General features: G+C 51.0%; 1 protein-coding gene across 1 annotated transcript; it reads right to left on the bottom strand.

Annotated features, from left to right (window-relative positions):
* Positions 1-1,373: 1,373 nt before the first annotated feature.
* On the bottom strand, positions 1,374-8,746 carry TFAP2C (transcription factor AP-2 gamma). Its single transcript, XM_042834402.1, has 7 exons — positions 8,699-8,746; positions 7,124-7,600; positions 6,880-6,931; positions 5,457-5,679; positions 4,655-4,773; positions 3,160-3,301; positions 1,374-1,676 (listed from the first exon to the last, which is right to left on the bottom strand). The coding sequence occupies exons 1-7, from the start codon at positions 8,744-8,746 to the stop codon at positions 1,391-1,393; spliced, it is 1,347 nt and encodes a 448-aa protein (XP_042690336.1). The 3' UTR covers positions 1,374-1,390.
* Between the last annotated feature and the right edge of the window lie 2,510 nt (positions 8,747-11,256).

The raw sequence follows: 11,256 nt of genomic DNA, 5'->3' as shown, positions 1-11,256 counted from the left end.
CTCAGTTAACAAAACATTCCATGCTTCTATCCAGAATATTTTTTATTATATGGTTATCATATACATCAGCATTATAGCGGGAACATTTACAAATATGTAAAGATAGTTCAGAACCTCCATTATTCACATACACACGAACTCACACACTCATTTTGCATGTCTACTCAGTTGCCGGGTGGATGATGCACAAAGTTGCTGCTTTGTGAGCACACACCTCAGATTAGATTCCATTTTCAGTGGCAAGAATCGCAATATTAAAAAAACAAACAAGTCTTAAATACCCTGTATAACATACCTGTGCATAAACCTAAAGATATGTTTAGCTTACCCATTACCTTTGAAATACTTACCAAAATTAAAATCTGAAAACCCATTTATAAAAAAAAAGTATTAAAAAGTTCACCATTATTTACAAATCCGATTAAATTACACATAAATTACTATTTACATTCAACACACTGCTTCCCTTAATACACATAAAGCCTCCCTGGAAATTAATTTTTGGCCTTACGAGGCAAAAAAAAGTTCAAAAAAAAAAAAAAGTTATGTGCCTATTTTTCCAAGTTCCCCCCCCCAATTAAAAAACAAAAAGACAATATAAATAGGTGAATAAAGCTGCAATATCCTCAAACACAGAAAGTGAATTTTCTAAGAGTTTTCATTTTGTACTGATCCTCATTAAAAAAATACCGAGATAATTTCCACTGCAGCCAACATTACTGCAGTGTTTAAAAGCCTGAACATTTCCATAAAAATAAGTATGACCAATGCCATCAGATAACTTTATCCACCAGGATTTTAGCACTCTCTTATGGTAATCCGAAAATAAAGGGAAAAAGGAAAAAAGAGAAAATCTTACTATTTTCAGGTGTTTGTAAAAAAATTTTAATGTACATCAATCTATATAGCACTGTTTAATACTGCTTTACTGCTGCTGTTGCATTAAGAGAGAATAAAACCCTGAACATTTATCTGATCACAAATAACCTCCCATGTAAAATCTGTCTCTTAAGAACTACACACAAAGCTGGTTGCCACCAGGTACCGAGATGTGGGAAAGCAATCTTACGTATTTCATCTCTTTGTCTATTTTCAACAGAAACCCTTACAGCACCACTTTTACAGCAAAGGATGGCAGCACACGGGTACCAAGTACTTATCTTCAGGTCACTGCTTCCACAGACAAGGGACACTGCAGCTTTTGGAAAGACTTGTCTCCCGGATCCAGGAGGAGCGAAGATCCTGAATGATTTTGTTGTTCTTGTTTCCTTTTCCCTCCTTTCTTAATAAAGAAGAAAAAAAAAAAAGTACCCAAATTGCTACGTTCCCCCCGGCAAGAAGATCCCAGCCTGCGTTAAGGAGGAAGAGTCTAAAGTCTGTTTTTTCTCCTTTACTTCCTGTGCTTGTCCATTTTATCCATGGTTTTGTTGGTTTCTGCGGGGCTCTGGTCGCCAGTGTTCATGTATGTTTTGTCTGCTATTTTTAATGCTTCATTTAGGTAGTTCTGGACGGATGTCATGGCAGCACAGATGGCAGCGCTCCCAAAGCCATGTGTGATCAGGCTAAAATGAGTCAAACAGCCCTGGATGCCAGGGTCCAGGATGGGACTGGGCCTCGTGTTTCCCAGCGGAGTTCTGTCCTGAGTGAGGAGGTCTGTGAATTCCTTACAGATCTGCCTGCAAGACACAAAGCGAGCGTGCTTTACACCACGGTGCAAATGTGTGCAAAAGCAAATAAAACCACCAAGTCCCCGTCAACTATTTGGCCTTACGTAGGAACGGAGTTTCAGAAACTCATTACAACAAGATAGGGGTGTTCTGCACAAGCTAAACTTGAGGCTTATTCCTTAGGATCAGTTCCTAACAAGCCTGCTGTTTGATCTGGGTCACACCAACACGTACCCACTCTGCACAGCAGCACCCCACCGCTGCTGGCTGAGCTCTGCAGCCTTTGCTCTGGATTTAAGGCAGAGCACAGGTTTAGGGCCAGATTCTATGAGAACTTCTGCAGCTGCAGCCCAGTGATTTAAGAAGACTGAAGCAGCTGAACAGGAGACTCAATCTAGTTGTGCACATTATGTGTACATGCTCTGTTTAATAGGGACCCGGGCCCTGATCCTGCAAACACGAACACATATGCCTGGCAAAACATGAATGGTTAATAACGCTCCAACATATGTTGTTTGCTGCTTGTAAATCTGTCCCCTTGATGTGATTTCACATGAGATGAGCAATCTTCACAGAATCATCACTTTATCAGAATTTCTCAATCACAAACATCTCCCAAAAGATGACTGTTACTGGTGTTAATAGCAATGCCAATAATAATACTGAGGAGCAAAAAGATTAGTGTTCAATAGAAAGCATAAAGTTCAAGCTATAGGAAAGAGATAATCTATTTCTAAGAAATACAGTCTTGTAAAAGCAGTCTCTCTCTCAGGGAAAGCCAGATTAAATCAAGAACAGGTGGAGTGTAGAACCTCTGCACAGGATTTTGCTTGCTTAACCTGAGCACACAACTAGGGCAACTCTTCTCATCAGTTAAACAGGATTTTCTCAGATCCTCTGCATGGAACTGCTGCTTTCAAAAGCAAGAAATTGCACCAACCCCAACCAGAAAACATCTCAGACCAGGACAGAGGGCTTGATTAAACCTCAGCATGGCAGGGGACAGCAAGCACTCCAGCCCCTGGTTTGTAACAGGAGTAACAGATGCTGCCAGCCACTGCCCTGCTCAGCATGTGGGTAATTTGGATACAGGTGTCCTGCAGAGGAGCTCTAATAGAGCATCTCCTTCACCTTTCCCCTCCCTGAGATTTCTAAGAATTTAGTAAAGAACAGGGACTCTTCCCATCTGCTAAAGGCTGCCTTTTCACTGAAGATCTTAATCTCCAACAGTGAAATGGGACCATCCACAGCTTCTGATTCCTGGAGTCCCACGATGGACACCTGCCTGCTGTTACTGCTGACAGCAGCCAGGACCCGTGTCTGAGCTGCCCTTGCTCCCCTGTGCCCACCAGCAGCTCCGTGCAGCTGCACTTACACACACAGGCAGGTCTGCCCTCCGCTCCCAACTTTCCCAGCCTCACCTGCCCCCAGGCACTCATTTCTGTCACACCTTAAGGTACGTTTTCCTGCAACACCCCCAGCCCCCACTCACTTGGCAGCCAGCAGCATGTTCTTCCTGTTGGCCATCTCGTTGCGGCCCATGTGCGGCCGGGTCAGGTACTCAGCCACAGCCTTGGAGGGGAACTCCGTCTCACACACGTAGCCGAAGTCACGAGCAAGGTGCACAGCTTCACCTGCATCAGGCAGAAGGGAGAGCTTGTTACAGATGTGTTACTGCCTATTTATTGCTGGGAGATCAGGAAAATTAAAGCAGGGTGAGCTGGAAGTGTTGTTCTCGTTTGGAAAGGGACGCTTCTGTTTTTTTCACCATACCATCCATCACCATCCTCTGATCAGCAATTATCAGTGTTTCTTTGTAAATTTGCATCAAGAAAGAAAAACCGACGTGATGACAGCTACAAAATAGAAATCCCTTGTCGTCTTACTGGAAAGAAAAGCTTTGGTTTTGTCTCTATGCAGATTCACTGCAGAGCAAAGACTGGAATTTATTCTACAACTAATTTCCCACTGATACATAAGAAAACACAAAACTAAATTCCACCAACATAACAAATTTTTTCCCTTTAATGCATTTCTAGCTCTGTTTTATAATAACCACCTTTGAAAGGCGAATAAGTCAGCTTTTTTTTTTTATTAGGGTAATTTCATCAGGCTTAAGAAAAATGGATTGGCACAAAGTGGTGCTCCATGTAATGCCTGTGTGTGTGTGTGTGTGTGTGTGTGTGTGTGTGTGTGCGCGCATACATACAGAAGCTCTCAAATCCAAATTCCAAGTGCTTTTCATGGAAGCTGCTGTATTACTCCAGTTTGTGCAGCAATGAAATAGCAGTGAGGCAATGCTGGACCATTCTTCATGTTTCAGTCACTGCTTCCACTCCCCTTAAGTTGTACCACTACCAGGAGCTGCTTTCAACAAACACAACCCACAGCCACACACATCCATATATACACACACCCTTCAACTCCACTTAACCAAGAGGGTCCACATAACATGCTGCAGATTAAAGGGGCTCCAGTTTCCCATCAGGAAGCCAGAAGCTATAAATCTCACTTTATATGCCTACATTTATTAGCAAAGCTTCTGAGGACGCTGCTGAGGGAGGGCCGGGCACCGGAGCTGCTGCCCCACATCTCTCCAGTTTCCCAGTGGGGAACCAAACCCAGTTTCATCCCTTTTGCCCTCCCTGCACACACCCTCAGACAAAACCCCAAACAGGGAGCACAGACTGGACAGACGGGGTGTTCTGCAGAGCCTGGCACGCACACGGGAGGAATGGCATCTCCCTGCAAGCACCCTGCTCTATGGTGGGGGCACGCAGCCCTGTGCAGGCGGGTGGGCTGGGGGCAGAGGGGAGCACAGGCCAAGGCAGCACAGTTGTCGCTGCGGTGCCCCCCCGTTGCACTCACTTCAAAATAACACCCCAGCAGCCCATTGACTAGTTGGCCTTCCCGTGCTTTGTTTAGGAGGATAAAAAGCTGCGCACGGGGGAAAGAATGTTTATTTTTAAGACATGTTCAGGACTGACCTTCCACCAAGGATGTCAACAGTGTCACATTTGCAGCTTTCCTTCTACCAGCTGGAAGGTTCAAACCAATCTTATCCAGCTTTTCCCTTAATGATCTGCCACCATTTTTAGATTTGGCTCTGTAATTAGAAAAAAAAAAAAAAAAAGTCTTATTTATCTTCAATATACTTTTTTTTTTTTTTTTTTTTTAAATAAAGATGAGAAATTCCAGTTACTGACATTCAATAGGGTTCTACTGGGGGTAAGATAAAAAGCAGGCTCTTTCCCAATGACCTACTTTTAAACGCTTTGCTACAAACCAGCCAGGATGAAACACAGCAGAGGTCAAAATCAAAACGTGTCAAACTGCACTGCTGAAACCAGCAGCTGTAGAACAATCAGGAGCCAAATTGTGTTAAAAAACAAAACAAAAAAGAATCCCAGACATACAGAGCATCTTTGTAAAGGCAAAACGAGATCGTGAGATTTAATCCAAAAATCGTTCCACAGGAGACGGTTTGTTACAGGAACTGGAAAGCTCCACCAGCAGCAGTTTTAGAGACAAAATCCACTGTTACACAGAGAAGGAGCGCTGCTGTCAGGGCTGTGAGCAGCACTGCTCCCCATACGAGGCACAAGAGCAAAGCAGATTTCCAAAGCCCATTAGGATTCAGCGCTGCTGGGCTTCTTAAAAAGCCGAAGTTTGGTAAAGGGCTGTGAGCTCCTCATTGTCCTCATCTGGCTGCAATCACAACACGCACATGGGGGGGAAAATAAGAATACTGTCATACAAGTGACAAATATTGGCTGGGCTGCAGCGTACCTTCGGAGCACACCTCCCAGCAGGGAGGCATTGAGGCACTCCGGGGGGGAGAGCCGCCTCTGCACCTCCGCCACCGTTACTTTGTACTTCGATGTGGAGCTGAGGAGGGACAGCCGCCCCGGCACGGAGCAGAACACTTCGTTGGGGTTTATGACCACTCCAATCAGTCCGTCCTTCTGGCACGGGAGGCTCAGAGCGCTGTTCTTCGTTAAGGAAATGGGACCTGTGGGAAGAGGAGGGCAGCGGGTATTTTAGAACCGGAGAGAAAAGCGAGAAGCGGCAAGCGGGTCTGCTTTGTGCAGGGGGAGGGCGGGAGAGCGATTTCGTTCTGCACTGAACTGCTGAACAGAGCAGTGGTCTGCCACAGTGCAAGGAGCTGCCGAGAGAACACGGCTTACAAACAATAAATAAAAGGCACATAACCTTCACAACATCCCTCAGTCCTATCCCAAAAAGCTACGAAGCAGCGTGCAAAGTTAGCAAATCCCTTCTCCTAAGAAGCTGAACTAGCTGTAGGCTGTGCCAGCATCCTTCAGCCAGGACAGGGGAAAGGCTCCACCGGGCTCATCCTCCACCTCAGACACACTAGAGAACGCCTCTGGAACCCCAGCAAATTCATAGCAGGGAGTACTGGGGGGATTAAACCCAAAGGAGAACTGAAAGCAAAACACGGCTGTGCGTGGCTGAATGGGGCCAATGCAACACAGATCAGCACTCCCCGCTGACCCACGGCTCCGAATGGGTTAAAGGGCTGCAGTCTCCGACGGGAGGGATTCGGCCGTGCTCCATCTGACAGCGAAATCGCTCTCCCATGAGCTGAAGGCAGCAATCAGCGCCCTGCCCGGCACTTCTGCTTTTCCTCAGTTTGGTGTTCGTTTGAAGTCTTCAAAGCAAAACCTCCACCGATATATATATATATATATATATATATTTTTTTTTTTGAGCACGTATTTGTTTAAAAACAAAAGGAGGGAAAAAAAAAAAAAAAAAAAAGAAAAAAAAAAAGAAGTCCCCAAAGCCCTACAACCAAACTCCTGCACTGAGTCACTGCTGCTCTCACTCCCCGGCTACAAAACCGCTTCGATTAAGGTAAAGCTAAGCAGGCTCACCGCACCGAGCTGATGGCAAATAAGGGAAATGGGGGGGATTAAAAGAAAAACAAAAGAAAAAAGGCTGCTACCGAGCTGAGCTCCCTGGTAGCAGCTGCAGCACCACGCTCAGCCCCGCCGCGCACACGGGAGAGGGGGGGTCACGACCACCGGCAGGCGGGGACGAGCTGCCCCTCGCCAGCTCCACTCCGGAGGCAGCGCACACAGAACCACCCTCAGCTCCGCTTTAGGAGATGATGGAGCATCCGTGCGCCGCTGCGTCACCCAACGTGAGCACTGAGAAGGAAAAGCGAGCGGCGTGCCGCCGTACTCACCTTTTCTAATGACTGTCTGGTCGTGCATTAGTAAGTGTTGGTCTTCCACGTTCTGCAAAGAGAAACGGGAGAAAGTTTTGCATCTTGAGACGTGAGGAGGAATGAATTGAGGGGGGTCGCGAAGCCCACCCGCTCCATTCAGGGGCCGGGAGGAGAGAAAAAGCGACTTTCGCTCCGAAGGTGGGGCGGCGAAGCTGGGCTGAGCGCTCGGGCATCTGCAGGCTGCGGGGTGAGGGGTGGTTACCTGTACATCCTCTATCTGATGGGCCATGTCGTGGAGCCCCAGGTTGTCGGCCAGCGCCGAGGCATCCAGGCCGTGCCCGTGGGGCAACAAGAGGTCGGAGCGCCGGAACGTTTCCCGACGGCCGCCGGCCGAGCCGCTCTCCAGCGCCGAGAGGTGCGGGACGAGGCCGGGCCGGCCGTGCGGGGGGAGGCCGGCGGGCTCCTGGCTCTGGCGGTTGGGCCAAGCGCTCTGCTGCTGGCTGGGGGGCGGCGGCGGCGGCTGGTGCAGCGGGTTGATGGAGAACGGGTCCCCGAGGTGCGAGTAGGGGTCGCTGGATTGGGAGTAAGGCAGCGGCTGGTAAGGGGGGGGGAAGTAAGGAGGCTGGAAGTCGGAGGCTCCGGAGTGGGAGAGCGGCGGGGCCGGGCTGTACAGGTGCTGGCTGACCGCCGAGAGGTGCGGGAGCCGCGGGTTGCCGTTGCTGCTCCCATCGTGGCGGTCCTGGAAATCACACGGAAGGGGGAGGGAGGAGAAGGGAGGCGGCGGTCAGGGGCTGCCGGGCCGCTGGCGGCAGGCGCCGGGCGCTCGAGGCACGACAACAGGGAACAATTTGGGAGGGAGCGGGGGGTGAGGAGAGGGGGAGGCAAAAGCCGCCCTTCTCTATTTTCGGGCATTTCGTAGGAAATCAACCCAACTTGTAGGGAAGAGGTTAAGAACCAACTCCCACCACTTTCATCACAAATACACCGCAGTAACCCCTACACTTCCAAGAACCTATCAACATCTTACAACCACCATTAAAAATAAAAATAAAAAAAATAATAATAAAAGGCACCGGCCCGCTTCCATCCAGACCCGCAGCACAGGCGGCTCCGCGCCCGCGGAAGGGCTCCATTCCCAGCACCGCACGGCGCTCCCCGACGGCTTCTCAGCGCTCGGTCGGAACTGGACGCGCTTTCCCCACTTAAAAATCTCAGCAGTCAAAGCTTAAAAGTCTACATGAAGCTGATCCCGAGATTTAGCAGTTTCAGGCTTCACGGTCGTTAAAATAACAGCGCTGGTTAATAGGAGGTGAATAGGGTCCTAATGGCTCGTGAAGCGAGGGCTACAGATAATCTGCTGCAACCGGGCAGGCAGACGATGACCGGCAGAACCGGGCAGACTGAGACCGCAGCCCAGGATCGCCCCGCGGGGCTGCGGGAAGGGCGCAGGGCGGCTTTCCTTACGGCCGATCCCCTGGAGCGGTCCGACAGCTGCGGTGCTCGGAGCTGCGCGCTCCGTCCTCCCCACTTTTACTGCTCCGATTCACTGTACGGGGCAAAACCCCGTGCCGTAAGGCGCTGCCTCCGGCTCCTTACAAACGGGGATGCCCTTTTTATTTTAACGTCCAGAAGTTTTGGTGAAGAAAAAAAAAAAAAAAATTAGAAATCCTAAACGAAGTAAAAAGCAAAAGGAAAAGGCTCGGGGAACGGAGAGACTCCGTGTGGCGGAGGGACGCGTACGGCCGCCACCGAGCGGGCAGAATCCCGCGGCCGCACAACGCGGCGCTGCCCCGCACCGCCAACCCGACCCCCGCCGCCCCCTCCCCGCGCCTCTCACCTCGCAGTCCTCCTCATACTTGACGTTATCTGCCAGTTTCCACAACATGGCGTCCAGCGTCCAACCCAGGTGTGCGGTACCGAAAGCAGACGAGAGCTCAGCCCCCCCCCACGGGCGGTAAATCCACGTCGGCGCTGGGGAAGAGGAGCTGCCCCCCGGACGGAGCTCAGTTGGCAGGCATGAAGGCTGCTGGCGGACTAAACCCCCGCGCTAATGGTCACTCGGGTTTTTTTCCCTGCCCAGACGCCCTTAATGGCAATAGGATTATCATAACTCCTCCCCAGGGATGGCTCGGGAGCCGCGGCCGGCAGCCACTCAGGAGGCGGCGTGGCCCTAAGCCACTCCTTGCGCGCCCGCGGAGGCTGCGCGGAGCCGGACTCCCCCCCCCCCCACCTTCGGAGCGGCCCCGGCCTGCGGGAAGGGGTACGCGTGGGCACCGCCTGCGGGAGCGCTGCGAGGAGGGCAGCCCCTGAAGTGCCGCGTTCCTTCTCCGTGGCTGTGGTTTATTCTTGGTGGGAGGCGTGCTGTTTGTTCGGCCGCTCCCCCCCGCGTGGAAGTGCGCCCGGACTCCCAACCCACGCGGCTCCGGCGGCTGCTGCTCGGAACGCCGGCAAAACCCTCGCCGCGAGAGCGAGAAAAAGTCCGAGCGCAGCCCGAACTCGATTTGCATAATTGTCGGGAGTTTGAATTACTGATTACAACTTGTAAGCTACCGATGGTTAAGGTATAATTTGCTTAATTATCCGACAAGGTTATTACAGCCGGGCTCAATCCCTCCTAGGTAAAACAGCGCTGATGGAGCGTCCCCGATGCGCGGCGGTGCGGGCGGTGCCGCGGCTTTCACGCAGCGCGCTTCCATCCGACGGCACAGAGCGCTGCCCCCGCAACAGCCCCATCCCTGCGGCGCTGCGCCTCGGACAAAATGAACGTCGTGCTCAAAAGCAGCGACATCTCGCAGTGTTCGAAGGTCCGGATCACCGCTCGTTTACGCGAGAGCGGCGGCTGCGGGTTTGCTGTGCTCGGGACAAAGCCGAGTCCGGTCAGTGCGCAGCTCTCGTGCCCGGCAGCTGCTCCGAAAGGCTGCGGGCGGAACCACGCCGGGATCCCGACCTGAACGAACCTTCGCCACTTTTTTTTCCTGAAGATCGGGAAGAAATAATAATAATAATAATAATAGTAATAATAATAATAATAATAAAACCACCGCCAATAACAATGAAAACCAAACACCCTCAGCACCTCTCCCTGATTAAATGAACGATCCAAAAATAAATCCGAGGCGGACGGGGCTGCTGCAGGTAACCGTTGGCGGTGTTATCAGCCCGACCTGGCACGCAGGTGCTGATTTGCAGCGTTGCGCTGAGCCCAGCAGCAGCGACTCCGCATTATCATTTTTGGTGGAGTCTCTATTTATTTTTTTAACGACGGTGTTTTTCTTCCAGGGATGTTTCTTTGAAATGCAGTTCACGACGATTATTAGCGAGTGTGCTCGCGCGGCTCCTGGCGTCATTAAGACTAGGAATCTAAATAATAAAAGACAGGGGGAGCTTAAAGTTCATTTGTATTAAAGGGACAAGATGGATTTAAAGAGAAACGAGGAGGGGAACCGTCGAGCTCCCCAGGTTTGGGAAGATCGCCCTCCTTTCTCCCGAAGGCATCCTGCGGTGCAACAACGTGGGCGTTTTTACCAGTTTCCCTTCTGCTCGCAAACGTCACACTGAGGGGCGACGCAGTTTTTCTCTTTTTTGGTGTTTTCAAGATCTGAACACCTGCGTTTTGTTTACTTCAGCGGACCAAAGAACGCAGACGAATTCGGCTCACTATTTGATTACGTATACCTATATGTATAATACAGAGAAGTAGAGGCGTGAAAGAGGGATTTAGAAGAAATTACCAAAACAAAAGGACGCCTTGGCTTCCTAGAAAACCAAGAGAGCAGAGGAGGCTGAGCACGGGGTGTGGAGCGCAGCCCTCGAGCCGCCCCTCCCGTAGAGATCCCCGGACCCCCCAGCGGCGCTGCCGAGCCTGGCCCGGCCTCGGTGCTGCTATCGAGGGATGCTCGGGGCACCTCGGGCCTCTTCCCAAGGTTGGGAGGGGGAAGGGAACGCTGCGAAACGTGGCTTTCTGCAGCCCCCCCACGTTCACACCTAATCCGGAGAGAAGCGGGCTGGGCGGGAGGCGATGGAGCAGCTGGGAGGAGAGGCGGCGGCTGGCAGGTGGCAGCTTTCCTGACTTATTAAAAGGGGGGGGGAAAGGAAAGAAAAAAAAAAACTCAGTGCCCTTATTTGCGGACGTCGCCTACTTGCAAGGAGGGCGGGCTGCCGGCTGCTTGCAGGCTCAGCTCCCCCTCACCGCTCTCTTTTTATGAGGCTGCATCTTCCCGAGGGGCCGTAAAGCACCCCCAGGTGTGCGCGCTCTCGGGGAGCAGAGCAGAGCCCGCTGTCCCACTCGGTAGTTTTCCTATTTGGCAGCAATTATAGGAGAGCGTGGGGATGCTAATTGGTTACATACTCCTTCCTCAAAAAATTATTTAAACGCGCACGTATCTCTGTCCTTAA

Source organism: Centrocercus urophasianus, unplaced genomic scaffold, assembly GCF_019232065.1.
Source record: "Centrocercus urophasianus isolate 14NV4802_14NV808 unplaced genomic scaffold, USGS_Curo_1.0 seq_46, whole genome shotgun sequence".
In the NCBI taxonomy this organism is placed as follows: Eukaryota; Metazoa; Chordata; class Aves; order Galliformes; family Phasianidae; genus Centrocercus; species Centrocercus urophasianus.
The sequence above is the reverse complement of the archived record's forward strand: the minus strand, read 5'-3'. Positions and strand labels throughout refer to the sequence as shown.

Excerpts from the sequence above, each read along its gene's own strand:
- TFAP2C (XM_042834402.1), bottom strand. The coding sequence starts at position 8,746 with ATGTTGTGGAAACTGGCAGATAACGTCAAGTATGAGGAGGACTGCGAG. Across the intron at positions 5,680-6,879 it reads CCAGACAGTCATTAGAAAAG|GTCCCATTTCCTTAACGAAG; the intron begins GTGAGTACGGCG and ends CTCTTCCCACAG. Across the intron at positions 1,677-3,159 it reads AACATGCTGCTGGCTGCCAA|GCAGATCTGTAAGGAATTCA; the intron begins GTGAGTGGGGGC and ends TGTGTCTTGCAG.